General features: G+C 35.6%; 1 protein-coding gene across 3 annotated transcripts in view; it reads right to left on the bottom strand.

Moving 5' to 3' along the window:
- Nucleotides 1–3,834: 3,834 nt before the first annotated feature.
- The window catches only part of FAM117B (family with sequence similarity 117 member B), an 84,972-nt gene continuing 69,479 nt past the window's right edge, over nt 3,835–19,327 (bottom strand). For 2 of the 3 annotated variants that reach the window (XM_072813434.1, XM_072813433.1), the window contains exons 7-8: nt 17,617–17,737; nt 8,360–12,285 (exon numbers count right to left, since the gene is read on the bottom strand). In XM_072813434.1, the coding sequence (XP_072669535.1) occupies nt 11,967–12,285; nt 17,617–17,737 (440 nt within the window). In that variant the 3' untranslated portion in view covers nt 8,360–11,966. Of the gene's footprint in view, nt 5,483–8,359; nt 12,286–17,616; nt 17,738–19,327 lie in introns of those variants that run through there. The other variant, XM_072813435.1, reaches the window with a different exon arrangement.

Here is a 19,327-nt window from a genome sequence, read left to right on the forward strand (position 1 = left end):
AAGCATTTGACAAAGTAAAACATCCATTCAATGCAAAAACTCTCAACAAAGTAAGTGTAGAGGGAACATACTTCAGTATAGTAAAGGCCATAACATGAAAAAGCCAGTTAAAATCATACTTAATGTTGAAAACCCGAGAGCTTTTACCCTTTTACCCTCCACTCTCACAACTTTTACTAAACATAGTGCTGGAAGTCCTAGCCACACCTATCAGACAACAAAAAAGAAATAAAAGGCATCCAAATTGGTAAGGAAGAAGTAAACCTTCATTATTTGCAGATGACATATTATATATATTAAAAACCCTGAAGATTCCATCAAAAAACTAACAATTGATAAATGAATTTGGTAAAGTCATAGGATATAAAATCAATGTACAGAAATCTGTTGCATTTCTACACAATAATAATAAAGCAGCAAAAAGTAAAATTAAGAAAGCAATCCCACATACAACTACACCAAAAACAAGTTTATATCTAGGAACAAACTTAGCCAAAGAAGTGAAAGACTTATACTCAAAACTGTAAAACACCGATGAAAGAAATTCCATGTTCATGGGTTGAAAGAACAATTATTATTAGAGCATCTATACTACCCAAAGCAAGCTATAGATTTAATGCAATCCCTATCAAAATACAAACAGCATTTTTCAAAGAACTAACAAATAATCCTATAATCTGTATGGAACCACAAAAGGCCTTGAATAGCCAAAACAATCTTGAAAAAGAAAAAACTGGAGGTACAGAATTCCGAATTTCAAGTTACATTACAAAACAGTATGGTACTGCCATTAAAAAAAATAGATTAATGGAATAGGACAGAAAACCTAGAAATAAACCTACAATTATTTAGTCAATTAATCTTTGATAAAGGAGAAATGAATATACAATGGGAAAAGGACAGTCTCTTTAACAAATGGTTCTGGGAAAACCTGCAGCAACATGCAAAAAAAGAAAACAGGACCACTTTCTTACACCATACACAAAAATAAACTCAAAATGGATTAAAGACCTAAATGTGAGACCTGAAGCCATACGTATACTTGAAAAGAACACAGGCCAATGTCTCGATGATATTGGCCGTAGAACATTTTTCTAGATATGTCTCCTGAGGCAAGGGAAATAAAAGCAAAAACAAACTATTGGGACTATATCCAAATAGAAATTTCTACACAGCAAAGGACACAGTCAGCAAAATTAAAAGGCAACCTACTGAATGGGAGCAGATACTTGCAAATGTCATATATAATAAAGGGTTAGTATCCAAAATATATGAAGAATTTATACAACTCAATACCCAAAAGACAAATAATCCAATTTAAAAATGAGAAGAAAACATAACATTTCTCAAAAAAAAAAAAAAAAAATCCAAAGGGCCAACAGACACATGAAGAAAAGGCTCAACATCACTTATCAGGGAAATGCAAATCCAAACCACAATGAGGTATCACCTCACACAATGAGATATCAGAATGGCTAAAATAAAAAACACAAGAAACAATTGTTGAGGAGGATGTGGGGGGAGAAAAGGAACTCTTGTGCACTGCTGGTGACAATGCAAACTGGTACAGCCACTGTCGAAGACAGTATGGAGGTTCCTCAAAAAATTAAAAATAGAACTACTCTACAAGTAATCACTGTGTATTTACCCTAAAAATACAAAAACACTAAACAGTCTTATTTATAATAGCCCAACTATGGAAGCAACCCAAGTATCCAGAGAGATGAATGGATAAAGACGACGTGACATGTATGTCACGTGTGTGTACACAATGGAATATTATTCAGCCATACAAAATAATGAAAGCATGCTATTTGCAACAACATGGGTGGAGCTAGAGAGTTATTATGTTAAGGGAATTAAGTCAGCCAGAGAAACACAAATACAGTACGATCTCTCTCATATGGAATTTAAGAAACAAATGAAAAGGGGAAAAAAGACAAACCACAAAACAAAGTCTTAAGTTTAGAGAACTGATGGTTACCAGAAGGGAGGTGGGTGGAGGAACGGGGGAAATAGGGTATGGGGATTAAGGAGTACACATATCTTGATGAAAAATTGAATGAATGAACAGATTGGAAATCTTTTCCTCAAAATGTCAGGTTAAAAAAAATCCACCAAAAATGTGATTGAAGTCAGCTTCTGCCTAAAAGTTGTGCTCCCCAAGTTAAAATATTTCTCTGGAATTTCTGCAGCTGTGCAACATAAAACTAACAGCTTGAAGATTTGTGTCAGTAACTTCTTTGGTAAGAAATTGGTGTCTAACTAGAATACTTTCTCTTTACACTCTGAACCAAGCTGCCAGCAGCTGAAGGAAGAGGATGGCAAATGAAAACAAGGCAATGGCTCAATGGCAGGTAATCCACAATGATACTCAACACCTAAATTAAGGTCACTCTTATGGAGGAAGTAGCAGTAAGGCTTTGTGTTGAGCCCTAGTCAGACCTGGTTCAAAGCCAGACTTCGACATTTCCCGGATGACCAACAAAGAGTTCATCTAATTCCAATTTGGTCATCTATAAGATAGTAAAAATAGCCATGTTTGGCTTTATATGGTTACTGTAAAGATTAGGGTAAACGTTTAGTTATCATATAAGGTGCCTGGTACTTGGTAGGCTATCAATAGTGTTACCTACTTTTCTCAGGATTTCAGCTCAATATCCTGGACTAAACAGCTGTTCCTCGAACAGTGCAGGGTGGTTAGCCAATCCCCACAATACACACAATTGGAAGTCTCTGTGTAACTTCTGACTCCCCCAAAACTGAATTACTAATAGCCTACTATTGACCAGAAGGCTTACCAGTAACACATTTTGTATACTATATACTGTATTCTTACAACAAAGCTAGAGAAATTAAGATATTAAGTCAAAGATACTTTATAGTACTGTAATTTATTTTATTTTTTTGCGACTCCACTGGGACTCGAATAGTACTGTAATTTATTGATGTCATGTGTTTACAAGTTTAATCATCTGTCAGTTACATCAATAGTTTTATACAGCTGAGTGAAGTAAGTCAGTTGGAGAAGGACAAACATTATATGTTCTCATTCATTTGGGGAATATAAATAATAGTGAAAGGGAATATAAGGGAAGGGAGAAGAAATGTGTGGGAAATATCAGAAAGGGAGACAGAACGTAAAGACTGCTAACTCTGGGAAACGAACTAGGGGTGGTAGAAGGGGAGGAGGGCGGGGGGTGGGAGTGAATGGGTGACGGGCACTGGGGGTTATTCTGTATGTTAGTAAATTGAACACCAATAAAAAATAAATTTAAAAAAATAGTTTTATACAAGACACTGTAGATACTATGTATACTAACACTAGACGTAAAAAATGAAGATAATGTGAAAAGGAAATTCATATTTATTCACAAACATAAGAATTCATGCATTCATAATGAAGCAGCATCAGTATGACTGCTTTACAGCCTAGTATAATGCATACAATTGCTTCATAGTAGCCTAGCTTATACACTAATGAATGGTTATATTTTTATGGCATACATTAAGTAATAGTGTCATTCATAATACAGTATTAGAAACAGTACTTTTAAAAAAATACCACTTACCTGTAATGATAAGCTAATACAGTTGCTTCAATTATGAGAAGCATACTGCATGGTAATATAATTCTTTGAAAGCAATATCATAAAACTAATCCATTAATTTTATATTAAGTATCACTTACCTTATGCCTCCGTAAGGATAGGCTATCCACTTGAAGTCTTGCACGTGATGTTCTTCACAATGAATACTTAAAATATGATGACACAAAAACATCTCACACAGTTCTTGCCTTACAGTTATAGATTTTCACACAAAGACACAACATATACAACAGTTAAGTTTATTAACAGCATGGCATAATGATTGGTTACTATTCATTAAGTGGAAGCATCATAAAGGTCTTTATCCTCATCCTCACACTGAGTAGCCTGAGGAGGAGGGGAGAAACGTCGATCTCATGGTCTCTGGGGTGGAAGAGGAGGTGAAACAGAGAGGCAGGCACACTCTGTTTAACTTTATGGAAAGACATTGTAATTTCTGACTCTTGCTTTTTCATTTCTCTAAAAATATTCCTATATGCTATCAAATCTCCTTCCACCATTTGCTTTAGTTTCAATAATTATATCATAGAAGAGTCCATGTTATGAAACAAGTGAAAAGTAGTCTTGAATATCTGGAACCCCTCTGCCAGATTGTCTAATGTCAATTTGTTTTCTGTCACTGCTTCTTCTACATTTCTCCTTCATGGGCTGCACTGGTTCCGAAGCAGCCATCTCCATCAAATCTTTTGTTAATTCCTCTGGTGTGGTGTCTGTTAGCTCTTGAATTTCAAGAACCATATATTGAAACTCTTCACACACACATCTTTTTTTTTGCCACATCCAGAATCTCTCATTATTTCCTTGATGGACTGTCATAAGTCCGGTGAAGTCATGCACAATATCTGGACACAATTTTTTCCAGTAGCAATTTATTCTTTTGGATTTCATAGCTTTCACGGCTTTTTCTGTAACAGTGATGCCACCCATCTTCAGTGATGAGACTTTCAAGACTTCCATGATGTTTTATCAGGGTTCTCTCTTCCATAGCATTGACAATGCTTTCCATTAAGTACAGTGGGTAATGAAACTTAAAAGTCTCTATGACCTCTGACCTGCAGGCTGAATTAGAGACATTGTGTCTGGGGGCAAGTAGACCACTTTGAGGTCTTTGGTGTTGAACTCATGGGGCTTTAGGTAGGCCAGGGGCATTATCCAATATCAAAATAATTTTTAAAGGCAGTCTCTCATTGGCTAGGTACTTCCTGACTTCAGGGACAAAGCATTAATGGAACCAATCTAGAAAAAGAGTTCTCACTGTCCAGACCTTCTTGTACAAGCAAAAGACTGGCTGCTAGTATTTATCTTTTCCCTTCAAGACTTGGGGATTAACAGTTTTATAGAAAAGGGCAGTCCTGATCATAAATTCAACTACATTTGCACAAATGTGCAAATCCTGGCTTAAATCCTGATGCTCACTTTTCTTCCTATTAAATGTCCTTTTGGCATTTTTCCCTCCAGAATAGGGCACTTTCATCTACATTAAAAATCCATTCAGGCAGATATCCTTTCCCCTCAATTATTTTCTTAATGATATCTGGGAACTCATCTTCTGCCTCTTGGTCATCAGAAGATGTTCTGTTTTCTTGCCATTTTTTAAACCAAACACTTTCTAAAATTATCAAACCATCCTTTACTGGCATTAAATTCTCCTGCTTTAAATCCTTCATTTTCCTTTTGCTTTGTCATATGACAAATGGTCCTTAACTGGATTAATTTATCTTGAAATGGTTGCTACTGCACTTCAGATCTCAATCTATAGTATGTTAACAAGCAATTCCACTTTTTTTCTCTGCTTCTTGGGAGAACTTCCAGCATCTCTGATGGCACCTCATATGGGTTCCATGGTGTTATTCAAGCTTTACAGTATTGCACTAAACATGAAAAATACATGAGAACTACAAGATCACTTTTTACTGACATATGCAGTTTACTGGAGAGATGAATCGCTCATGATGATTAGTGTTACACAGCATTTTAAGAGGATATTTGCAACACTTGAGCTTATCGCAATAGCCACAGGTATAAATGAGATTATTACAGTAATACAGTAGGTACTACAGTAAATCTTACGCAGTTGTGATTTTATACTGCATCTTTACGTTTGTTTACATTTCTCTTGACTACAAATGGCTCCATGTATGGTTATGTGTGCAACTAAGTTTTGGTAAGTTTTAACTTGTGATAGATTTGTGTATATTTTATGGTAGTGTAAATGGTAAGATATAATACATCTACATATATTTTAAGATATAATACTATCTACATATGTTTTACACATTCATGGTACCTATTTTTTAGAATTCAAAGCTACACAGTTCATCTGTTTTTTCAAATTATCAAAAATCTTTAAAAATTTTTCCAATATCTATTGAAAAAAACCTATGTTGTTCAAGGGTTAACTGTATTATAACTTTACAAGCTAAAATGAATTACATGGGACCATTTCCTATGACTGAAAACTTTTGGCTTTCTTAAGGAATGAATAAACTTAAAATATAAAGGAGGTAAGTATTTGCTTCCAGTTTTAGAAGTTACTTTCACATTCAGTAACCACTTAATGGACAGCACTATATCCCTCATCTCATAAGAAGACTGAAGCTCAAAAGTCTTTTTTGCTCAAGATCCCATGAACATTAAGCTGCTGAACCAGAACTGGTACCCCAAACTGTGGCCCTAAAACCAGGGCTTTTTCTGCATCTTCTCTGAATTATCCTAAGGATCTCAAAAATAACTGTGTAAGGCACAGAATGAAGATAAATGGTTACATTCCTGGTTTTTAACCAACAAAGCCTCCATGACAGTCTTCTGTAAAACATAATGATTTAGCAAGACTAATTCACACTAGTTTCCAAAATCAAACAAGGAGTATACAGAGATGAATTCTCAGTTTGAGGAAGATGTGAACTGCAGAACAAACTAGTATTTTATTTTTACAAAACCAGAGATATTTGGAGATACTTATTAAAGGGAATTAGAAACAATGTCTTAAAGACTCTACTCTCATCTCTGTGTGAAGATACTGACCAACCCAAAGACATACACACAAAAGTTGTATCTAGAGTAGTACTTTTCATCATTTTGATTCTCATACTATGAAATTCATTTTACTTTGTAACCTAATGTGTATCTATGTCTAGCAAAAGTTTTACAGATATTCTCCTTATGTATGAATACTTATTTTTCTTTTTTTTTTAATTTTTTTATTTATTTATGATAGTCACACACAGAGAGAGAGAGAGAGAGAGAGAGAGAGGCAGAGGGAGAAGCAGGCTCCATGCACCGGGAGCCCGACGTGGGATTCGATCCCGGGTCTCCAGGATCGCGCCCTGGGCCAAAGGCAGGCGCCAAACCGCTGCGCCACCCAGGGATCCCAAATACTTATTTTTCTATTCAGCTTCATTAAAAAACAAAACATTGGCTAGACCTATTAAATTAATTTTAAGACTCAGTTTGAAAAACATTAAACCAAAGAGATACAAAAGCTATTTGTATTATCATACTATGCTCTAGTAGATGTATAAAATATTTTTAAAGCATACCTCATCTTAGCAAGGAAAAAAAACCGGTATTGATATACATTGGCAGGGAATTGCTATGAAGAGGATACTGAATTTCATACCCAACTACTTAAAAGCAATTTAAAGGGAAAAGATCATTATAGACCTAAAAACTGCTGGGTGTGTGTGTGGTATATTTAATGAATCAAAATAAAAAATGGGAGAATAGAAGAACACCCAAATTGAGATCTAAATTTTCTCGGGGCACGTGGGTGGTGCAGATGGGTTAAGAGACCAACTCTTGGTTTCGGATCAGGTCATTATCTCAGAGTTGTAAGACTGAGCTCCATGTTGAGCCCCACGTTGGGCTCCATGCTCAGTGTGGAGTCTGCTTAAGACTTTCCCTATCCCTCTGCCCCTCCTCCCTCATGCTCCCTTGCTCTCTCTTGCTCTCAAGTAAATAAATCTTTAAAAAAAATTTTTTTTTTCTCCTCTCAACCTCTTTAAAGACAGAGGGGAAAGACAGAGGAAAAAAATGGAAGATTTAGAACCAATTTCAGATTTTCTTTGCATTTGATGCTAGGTTATAAGGTAAATATATATTCATTAGCTATCCCCAAATTCTAGTTAACCTCCACCCCAAAATAATTTTCGGAATTTTTTACAATGTAATTTGATGACTACTTTTTATAACTGATCTCTGTAGTGACTTTTTACTTCACTTAAAATGGTGTCCCTGCTTTCTATATGTTATATATATACTGCATGCAGCCTTCATTGGGGGCATATCTAACTAGCTCTGTTCTGTGAATACAGACAACCCCTGAGCCTAAACAACTACCTTGCACATATAAACCACTGTATATATGGAAGAACATGGCTGATTTAGAAAAAACGAATTACCAAAACAAAGGGAAAAAATCCTCTATTTGTACTTCAGGATAACATTAGGTGACTGTCCTAGCTAAATCTCTAACTATGAAGTAATGAATTATTTCTAAACATATATTATCTTTCAGTGTGCTTATCACTTACCACAAAGATCAAGTATTTTGCATTCTAGAGGAAGTAAAGAGACAGCAAGGAAGTAACAACTGACAATATTATATATCTTGCTACTTAACACACCCATTTTTCTATACATTTGTGAAAAAGAATATACTATCTTTAAATTATTTCAGGTGAGAAGTGTCTGAAAAGAAAATCCGAAATGAGGCAACAACATTCATAAAAGCACATGGAAAAAAAAACTCTCAAGAACAGACTTTATTTTTAACATAAAAGTTCTATTTTCTTGTGAGGCAGCAGTAAGTGTCAGATACAGGGAATACATAAGTACATAATAACAATATTTATCACCATTGGAAATGCTGTTTTTTGGGGGAGATTTTTGTTAGAAAAACAAAATTTAAAAAAATTGCATTTTCAAAAGATTTACACAGCTTAAACAGATGAAAGATACAGACTTCAAAAAAACATAAATTATATTCTTCAACAGGATTGTATAAACAAAATATTGTTCAGGGCTGCTCTGCTTATCATTAATTTAAGCAGAGTAAAACTTAAACCTTAAAGTGCGAAGTATCCTTAGCTTTTTTAATGCAAATTCAGCACTTCCACTGGTCCAGTTTTGAGACATCAAAATTCCAAGCATTAAGGAATGAATCTTAAGTTAGAATAGTAAGCTGAATTCAGTAATGGCGAGTTTTATTTCCTTTAACAGAAGAAAATCTTGACAACCCAGTCCTAATCTTGGACATACAGAAGGCTAGAAATTCTGCCATTTTTTAAAATATCTCTTTTCCGGTAAAAGCCAGCCATTAAAAAGAAAAGAAAAAAAAAAGGAAAAAAAAAAGCCTTTCTTCTTGCCAGTTATTCCACAGTTAGCAATAGCACCTTCTAAAAGGCTGATTTGGCTTATCATAAGTGTAAGAAATATTTTAAACAAAATGAAGACTCTAGTTCAAAATAATTTTGGCATCCATGCTCATCATATTAACCAAAGAGGCAGAACAGATATTTTAAAAATATAATTGCTAACAAAAGCCATGACAAGTAATAGACTTAGTCATAATCAGAAACAATAAATTTCTATGTTTTCATCATCATAAGGAAGAAATCAAGAGAAATAACTTAAGACAAAGTAAATAATCAGAGAATAGCTCCTTTTGCCAAAATATACATGCCACCTATTTCTTTTACTGCAATGGAAGTAAATTTATTTAAAACTTTAAAAAATTTAAATTATATTCCCATTGAAGCTATTCTAATTTATCTTCTGTACAGTTTTCTACAGAATAGCAAGATAATTATGGAATGTAATTTTAGAAAATATTCTCTTGAAAGTAGATCCATTTTTTTTTTTTTTTTAATCAGCCATCTGTGAACTAAGGGTTAAGCAAAAGAGCTGAATGGACCTATGGTTAATATTTTTTCAAGACTGCAATAAAGCTCATATGCTTAAAAATTAGCCCTTTGGCACTGGCAGTTAGAGTTGTTTGTACCTTGTACCTTTTTGTCTTTCAAATCTCAGGCTCTATTTCTCCCAAACCCGAGGGATATGTTTGGTTGCCATACAATTAATTTACCTGCAAATTCACATTCTCCTTACAACCAAACGTTTAAAAGTTCCACTTATAAGACTATGTAAATTATAACTTTTAAACTTGTTCTCCCATTCTAGTTTTAAATTACTTTAAGGATATAGGACACTCTACAGAAAGATGTGAATTATACAAATATGCACAACAGAGTAAAAGGAAAAACGGTTTATAAAGTGGCATTTTAGTTACAAAATACCCTTGTCATTTACAGGAATGGACAGAAGAAAGTAAGTGTAAGGTAAAGAAAAAACCCACAGATTTAATGGAATTCAAGTAATCCAAAAACTGAGGGTTTTTTTTTTTTTTTTTTAGAAACTTGTTTAAACTTCCTCCTCCTACCATTCATACCAACTCACCTGATGAGTTTTACCTTTTCTTCTGCACTTTTGATAGAGCAGTTCTCAGTGGTGAAATGGTAAAGTCAAGACACATAATAACAAATAAGGCAAAGAATCAAGGTTCTTCTCAAAAAACCAACCAACCAGAAAATTTAGACCCTGAATAACTGAGTTTTAGTGATTTAGAAGCCACAATGTACTATAAATCCAAGTAAGCTAGTTTTGGATGGAGAAATTACCAAAATTCATCAGTGCTACCAAGTGAAACCTGACAAACTTATTCTAAGGTCTGAATTTATCTAATTTGCCTAAATACATCTCCATCTTAAACTTCACAGGGCATAATTTTAATTAGTTAGATGTTTTAAAGGTGCATGAATATAAGAAGTCCTTTCAGAAGATTTATTGCTACCACTAGGTTTCCTCTGATGGTATATGTCTGAACAAACTGACGTATTAACCTTCTAAACTGTATCCCTTTTACAAGTATTTAAATTTCTCCCTATATGTATAGGAATATTAAATTATTGCATCATAGGTAGTATATGAAGATCTTAGAAGGATGCTTTTTATCAATTACTGTTTGCTGAAACTCATTTTAAAAAAGAGCTGCTCCTTAATTTCACTACCATATACACAAACATGAAATACTGTTGTCATGTGATACTGGCAGTGACTGTATTAAGATGAGCCTAAACCCAAAACTGTATGGATTTTTCAAAGATTCCTGTTGTTTAATATGCTCCAAAGCTCTCCTGGCCGGTCTTCCCCACTGTGTGGAATGCTGGAGGGAAAACTAGCAAAATCTATAAGCAACATATCTCAGTGCCAACCACCATAAAGAAAATGTCAGTCGCAAGACTCTGTGACTACGGATTGCTATTCAATGGATTACACTCCTGGCAAACTACTAACCCTGACCAAATCCACAAGACAACAACATCACAAAAGCAAAGGAGGAAATCCATGCACAGTTATTTTAGGACCTCTTGGAACTATGATACAGTGATGATAAAGGGAGATCATGTGGCAAGTATTTTGTAAAAAACCAAGGGGGCTCCTTACTCCTAGCTAGCAATCAACACTGGGTAATTTCCCTTTGGCTCACTGACTTTTAAACCAAGTTCCAATGACGGGTGAGAACATATTAAAGCACTTGTTTCCAGACTATAACTTTTCTGACCACATGGTGAAATGTGTACAGGTGTAGTGAAGAAAACAGCAGTTTTACAAGTATTTCACCCAAAGCACAAACTTCTGACACCAAAAAACATAAATCACATAATGTACTAATATTTAATATTGCTTTTTATCTCATTATATATTTGTCCAATGCATTTACCTATCAATTCTTGTTTGGGAGAAGAACATAGTCATGAGATTAAGATTGCTGGGAAAATGTCAACAATCCCTTTGGTCCCAAAGCTGAAAACAGCTGAGAAAAGCACACATCTAGAAAGGGAAACAAGAAACAAGAGGCCACCAAAGAATCTTTGAACATCCTGTTTGCTACGTTTCAGAAAATGTAACATTGGTATTATAAAATAGTCATTTTCATATAAAAGATGGTTCTTGCAGCATCATTCATGTCTCCCTTCAGGAATTAGGTTTGCAGAGATTAGTTTTTTTTTAAAAAAGAAGTTTAATTTGAAAACAAAAAAACAATGATATTGGCCCTCCAAAAGTAAAGAGTGAGACCTTTCTTGTTTCAACCAGTGCTTTAAGAAAAAGCAGGCTAAGCAATGAGGGAGCAAAGCCATCAGAGGGCGCTGCCTTCTTCCAGAAGTCATACTGTGACGTGTCACCCTGGAAAGCTGGAGCATACCACAGCCAACTGGGAGCTCGCGATGCCATCACAATGAAATGATCTGAGGAGGTTCTCAGTTGCCCAGAAAAATGGCCACACAGCCCTGTGACCTATCCTTCAGCTTCCTCAATTGGTTCTGGTGGTGGGAGTAGAGAGGCCGATGGCATGACTGTACTCGTTCCTCGAGAGACTCGGTCTTGCTCTGTGTTTGTGGACAGGGAGGCCACAGCAATAGGCTGCAGCAGAGTGGTTGTCATGCCAGTGGTAACTGTCAGACTGTGACCAGAGCCCTTGAGGGTAAGATCTGGTGTGGGAAGGAGTGGCTTGAGGATGCTGACGAGGCAGAAGGCAGAGCCGCTTTTAGGAATGAAATTCACCTTGTTTTTGTCAGGACAGTAAAAGGCTGGGATTTCGTGAAGCTGTTTTGGCCTAGGCACAGAACAGACAACCCAGAAGTTTTAAGTCACAGAACAATGAAGTTAAGTTCTTTTATTATTTTTTTTCTAAACAGATAACTTAGAGATACATGAATATAAAACTCAGATTATATCAAAAGCTTCAAATGCTCTAGGCCAAATTGGAATTAGACACATAATTCAAAATATATATCTTAGAATGCCAAAAGGACATCATACGTCTTTGCTGCTTTCAATTCCCTGGAGAGCCTCATGCACCATACAGGTGACTCAGGCTGGTGACCACTGCATCTCACTGAGGTCTAAGACACCCATTATAAAGAACTTCCTAAAGCAAAAGAAATTCTACATGTTTAAAGACAAAAATATGTTCCACTTACTACAGTTTTTCCAAAGCCTGTACTATTTTGAAGGGAGAAGGCAAGTCTTTTGCTAAATTCCATGACTGCACGAAAAAACTTTGGTAGGCATGAGTTATCTCTTCAAGTGTGCTTAAAAATCTCTTTGACTGAAACTTTTTTTTTTTTAGTTAACCATGATGGTTTTCTGAGAAACATAACAGAAATGTAAAATCAAAATAAAAATAATGGTGTTCTATGAAAATAAAGATATTAAAAAATTAAATTGTTAAAGTAACATGGAAGTGCCACAAAATTAAAAAGAAATTAAGGTGGGAGAGCCTAAGTAAATCAAGATTCAAGTGGGAAAAGGCAATATGATTCAAGATTCAAGTGGGAAAAGGCAGTATGATTATATGATAAAAGTACGGTGCTCAGCTCTCCTAATGAAATTCAAAAAATTAAAATTTAAGTGTGCCAAGTCTGCAACAGATTCTGGGGACCCAAAAATGAAACAATCTACAAGAAGATAGATTAACCATGTAGTTCATGGGGGGAGGAAGATACTGGGTATGGAACAAATCCCATTTTTAATGTTTTCTGCACTTCAAACATTAATCACCCAAGTTATGAATTACTTCAAGCATCCCTAATCTTTGCCACACAGCACAAAAAAGGTCAAGAGCTCCTGTAAAGGTCTGATAGATGTGATAAAAATGGCTTATATAAGGTTTAGAGATAGCACAGGGGAGTGGATAACCTGTGGCACAGAGGAAGAGGGAAAATTTGCTAGAAAGAAGGCTTACAAGGGAAGTAATATCTGAAATGAAGATATCAGAAATTATTAACAGACCTGTGGAATGGGTGGGGAAAAAGAAGCTCCAAGTAGACAATGCTTTTGGTGGGCAGATTTTATTAATAGTGCCTACTACCCAAGGACAGCTTTGACAAATACAATAATCTAAGAACAAAGAAATTATTTAACTGATGGTTTACTTTGCACTGTTCTAATATACGATGGAAATGTCCAGTAATTTTAGAGCGACAAGTGTATTTGGATAGATTAGTGATAAGAAGGGTACACAATTCTCTATTTTTACTATACAAGAGTATGGTTTTCAATTCCTTGAAGAGGACAGGATGTTGAGTTTAGGATTCTATAATTAAATAATACTTGAATTTTCTTTTGAAGGTGGAATTATTAGAAGTCACTTTCATTCTTATCTTAGGGAAAAAAGGCCAATCAATTTTTATACCCTCCTCCAAATGAGGCCTAGATTTTTAGTTAATTAATTTCTTTGAGGCTATCTTGTTTAAAATTACTTAACTTCTTTACTGCTTTCATTAAACTAGATCACACAGAAAATAATATAAACAGTAATAACTTATCCAAAAGCACCAAGATCAAGAAACAAAACCTTACCAGTTAAAAGCACCAACCTTCTCCACCACAAACCAAAAAACCCACAACAAAACACCTTCCTTTGTCTTCTCTCTTCCAGATCCACCCCAACCTAGCAAGAGGAATCACTCCTGACCTCTAAAATTTTTCTAGAATACTACCTAAGAAATGTATAATCCACTGGTGTATGACCCATAAATACCTAGGCAATAGAAGCTACAAGTACTAATACTAATTCAAAGGTTTCTTCAAAACTTAATAACCATAAATAGAAAAAAAATCTCATAACTAAATTTTTACTTTTCCTTAAAAAGTTATTCCAAAAGGATTTTTTCTCAAAAATGGATATGACTGTTTGAGAGCTTTCTGAAAAACTGATGGATGGGCTGAATAGTAACTCTTGGTATTCTTATACTGATGAAAGGAATTCTTTCCTGCCTTTTTAAAAAGGCCTGTGTAATTTTTTAATGCAGGCATAAATTATCAGCAAAGACAACGGTGGGTCCAACTTACCTCTAATCGAAAGAAGAGAGAGAGAAGGAGAGCCATGTTGTATTTTTAATAGTACCTCTATACTGCAAAGAGGCCATAATATCTAGGAATCTAAGGTAACTAAAAGCCAAGGAATTCATTAGTTTGGAGGAAGAAATAGCATATTTGACTTCCTTTTAAAAAAAGACTAAGCACGGGGATCTCTGGGTGGCGCAGCGGTTTAGCGCCTGCCTTTGGCCCAGGGCGCAATCCTGGAGACCCGGGATCGAATCCCACGTCGGGCTCCCGGTGCATGGAGCCTGCTTCTCCCTCTGCCTATGTCTCTGCCTCTCTCTCTCTCTCTCTCTGTGTGTGACTATCATAAATAAATAAATAAAAAACTTAAAAAAAAAAAGACTAAGCGCAGATGGCATGGCTATGGTATGTATCGTTTCACAAAGAACATAGAGACTGAAAGAAGTACAAAATGTGGTTTAAATTCTGGGTCTTAATTCAACCATCTATTTCCTTTCAGGTAAATAAACAGATATTTCTAGAAACCAGAGCCTTCACCCCACTCCAATCCCCAGTTCAGATCAGAGTTATTTCCTTTAAACCAGAAGTTAAGAATTAAAGAGAAAAGTATTCTTCAAAGAATGATTAAATAAGCTTAAAATTTTTAAATTAGGACCAGTAATCTATCTTTGTTTGTTGCTGCTGTGCCTAGTGGGTTTTGCTCTCATTTGGACAGAGGTAGGGCAAAAAAGACTAATTTTTTTAGACTTTGAGTAATTTGTTTTATTGGTAGAAAGTTAAAATTACCTCTAAGGAATCCACTCTTGGGTTACTGCTGTTAATTTGTTTTTGAAACATAATGAAAATGCTTAAAATAGAATAAGTTTTTGTATGCTACACATCTTTTGTATCAGTATAATTTATAACAAACTATGTACATTTTAAAAAGAGTTAAGTCTACCTTATAATAGATGGATGTGCCATAAAAAATGTAATATGTTATGGTTTACCTTCTATTTCTTTGATCTAGCTATCCATCTATACACATACACAAACACACACACACACACACACACACACTCCTAACCATTCTTCCCTCCCTTTAGATACAAATAATGTAGCTCAGGTATTAAGTCCTGAGACATTTTCCAAATGCAAGAGTTTACGGCAGATACCATAGGACACCAACCTACACAACAAATATTCACTCAAGTCACTTATAAAAAGAATGCAAACTGCTTTTGAACCAATCAACAATTTCTCTGCATTTGGGCAATTTTAAAAAAGATTTTATTTATTCAGAGGGAGAAGAGAAAAGAGAGAGAGAGAGAGAGAGAGAGAGAGGGAGAGTGAGCAAGGGTGGGAGAAGGGGCAGAGGGAGAGAAAATCCCAAGCAGACTTCATGCTGAGTATGAGCCCGACTCAGGGCTTGATCCCAAGACAAGATGACCTAAGCCAAAATCAAGAATCGGGTGCTTAACTGACTGAGCCACCCAGGCATCCCTGTATTTGGGCAATTTAAACTACCAATGAGTAAATAAAAAAGCTCAACTCCAAAAAGGTCCATTTGGACCATTTGATTTTTACTTAATAGAATGATTCCATATCTTAAGAACTCTTATGGAAAAGCCTAAGCCAGCACCTGCAAATTGGGCATAAAAAATGTGAGGTATTTGTTAAAGATCCACAGTCCAGGTCCTACCTCCATATTTATGCATTAGGCTTGAGATGGGGCCTGGGAATCCTGCAGTTTCAACTCATATCCTAGACGATTATGATTTAGGGAGTCCATGAAGCAGAGCTAGATAAATTCTGCTTAAATTCTCAGCTAGCACCAGTCAGGCTTTTAGACTAACATAGTAGGCATGGGAAGGTGGGAGGAAGCAGTTGCTAACACAGTTTTCAATTACTGTCATAAAAGCAGATAGGAGACTGACAGCTGGGATTTCCTAGTATAGAATTGAGGGAATTTAAAAACAATGTTCTTTGTGCAGCAAAATTATTCAATATTTAGGTTAAAAGAAGCACTGACAGGAGCACATGGAAGAACAAAAGGATACCATATTTCAAAATGACTCCAAGATGTTCATAATGGAGGAAGAAGATCAATTTCATGAGTCAGTCAAGGTTGGACAACCTTCACGTGTTCCAGGTTTCACAGGAGAGTAAATGCAAGGATGACTAAGGATGACTCTTAGACGTGCAGCCATAGTGATATTGGAAGGTGAGGGCCCAGTACTACCATCATATCCCCAAATAATGTTCATTACACCTACTTTGCTGTCTCATACATGTCTACAATCCTGAAGCCATCACTTATAAAGCAAGGAGCCATGGCTACTGCAAATACTAAGGCTAATCTTAAGCAAATTTTGAGTCTAAAACTAAAGTACTTCACCAGATGACCAGCCAACAGAAATATGAGCATAGGAGATCATATACCAACAGTACTAGACACTGTTTAAAATCCTACTTCTTACGTTATCTTCATCACAGTAACATCATTCTACAAAGTAATAGAATTCTATTTCCTATACTGACAGACAAAATACTTCTAATACTGTTTAAAGAACTAGAGACCAAAAATACATAAGAACTGAGGGGAAGAAAAAAAAAAAAAAAGAGAAAGAAAAAAAAAAAAACTGAGGGGAATTCAATTCTTGAAAAAAAGAAACCACACTAGATGAGATCTGTGGTCCACCTTGAATAAAAATACTGCTAAATTCAATGTGTGATATTGACTGTACACAGATTCAAAAGTAATAGCCACAGATGACACATTGGGGACAAGTGAGGAAATATGAAAAGCAACTGGATATTAGTTGATATTAGCGTTGCTGTTAATTTTATTTGGTGTGATAATGATATTATGGTTATAGAAGAGTACTATGGTTACTTTTAGGAAACAAATGTTAAATTCTAATTATCATTAAGTGTCATGATGTCTGCAACTTATTTCCAGAAACTTCAGCAAAAACTAACCACCCCTATGCCAGACAAAGCACATGTTAACAAAATATTTACTCCAGAATCCAGGTTGTGAATATATGGGTGATCACCGTACTATTCAACTTACTTGAAAATTTTCATAATAGAAGTTATTTGGAGGGATACTTACGAGCATTCCTCAAAGACTTTGACCCTTTCACAGCCCTCAGGAGGTTCCCTTTTGAACATATAACTGTTGTTAGGTTTTGGTGAGGTTGCATATTTGGGCAAAGGAGAGTTGTTCCCATTCTCTGCAAAAAACAGCATGCTGGATTACTAAGAAATACTACTCTATAAATGCAGTCATACTATATTTAATTGCTCATGGCCTCCCTCCACACTATGAACTTCTTGAGGGTAAGAAGAGTGTTTATTCATCAACATCACCTCCCAAGATCTAACACAAAACCTGTTAAAGAGGAGAATATTAATGTTTGCTAAATAAATGCATAAACAAAAATTTTTTTTTCCACTTACAATTACTATAGCTCAGGCTGTATCACTTAATCTATGGCCCTTCACACTGATATCTTGCTCCCTTTTTTCTGTTATATACCCAGCAAACAGACTCCAATGCCAGTTCCTTTTTTCTAGTACACTTAACTAAGCTGGTTTTTCACTGGCTGCCTAACATTCACTCTTGGCCTGCCCTTTAGAATTTCTCAATTTGATTTCTCTGCTTCTCTGGTTACAATCTCTGCTCCAGGTCGTCAGGAGTCTTCTATGCACTGTACGCCAAAGACTTCCTTTTGCCTATGAACTTCTCCATACCTGAAGAGGTCCATCTCTATTCATCCCCCAAAATTTCCTTCAAAGTCTAGCTCAAACTTTTGAAATCTCTTCAAATTAACCCTAACAAAAAAATATACTTCTTCGCTCTGGTATTTCTTGTTCAGTGTTCATATTCTCAGTTCCACTACATTAAAATTCCTGATATCTAAGTGTTCTAAATTTTCAGTGTGTCTATGTCAACTAAGCCATAAGTTTTTTGTAGGCAGTAGCACTGTGGCCTTATTTTCTTAGAAATTTCAAAAAACTAACCAGTCACATCTCTTAAAGTCAAATAAACCATTACACAAAATTCATGGAGTTTCAACTCGTTACTGAAAAATAGAAAGTATGGCATATTTTAATAACCATGTTTTTTAAAGGAAGTGTGTATGTGTTACATTTGATTGAGTACTAAGTACCAGGAGCCGTGCTAAATGGTCTGCATTTACTATTCCTTTTAATCCGAACAATAAGTCTAAATAGTACTTAATTATGCAGATTCCTGATAAGAAACACACAACCCAACCAAAGGATTTAATTCTGTGTCAGACCTGGGTGCACATTGGGAGCATCAAAAACTCTTGGAACTTGTATCTCAACCCGCGGGGGATTGTGATATAATTGGTGGAGAGTGCTGGCCTGGAGTATCCATATTTTACTTAATTTAGAAGCTGGTAAAAAAAAAAAGGGTCCAAATAATAACATTTACAACTGCCATAGATAGCTTTAACTGACATCTTCAGGAACTCTTAAGATTGTCTGCACTTGTTACAGTCTCAGTAATTTAGGTGATTGATGGTGATGGTCAATTGTAACTTTTTAGGACATTCAAGGCACTTGTAAGAGGTTTGAAATAAATGATTACTGAGCTCAGCTGCAGAATTTACAAATATATTATTGCCCTCAAGTACACATAGTACCTTGGGTTAGGCTAACAAAATATTGCCCCAATATAGACAGATGACAGGTCATGTTTGTTTTAAAAAGCAAGAGAGGGGCAGCCTGGGTAGCTCAGTGGTTTAGCGCCACCTTCAGCCCAGGGCGTGATCCTGGAGATCTGGGATGGAGTC

The sequence above is a fragment of the Canis lupus genome, chromosome 36 (genome assembly GCF_048164855.1).
Source record: "Canis lupus baileyi chromosome 36, mCanLup2.hap1, whole genome shotgun sequence".
Taxonomy (NCBI): domain Eukaryota; kingdom Metazoa; phylum Chordata; class Mammalia; order Carnivora; family Canidae; genus Canis; species Canis lupus.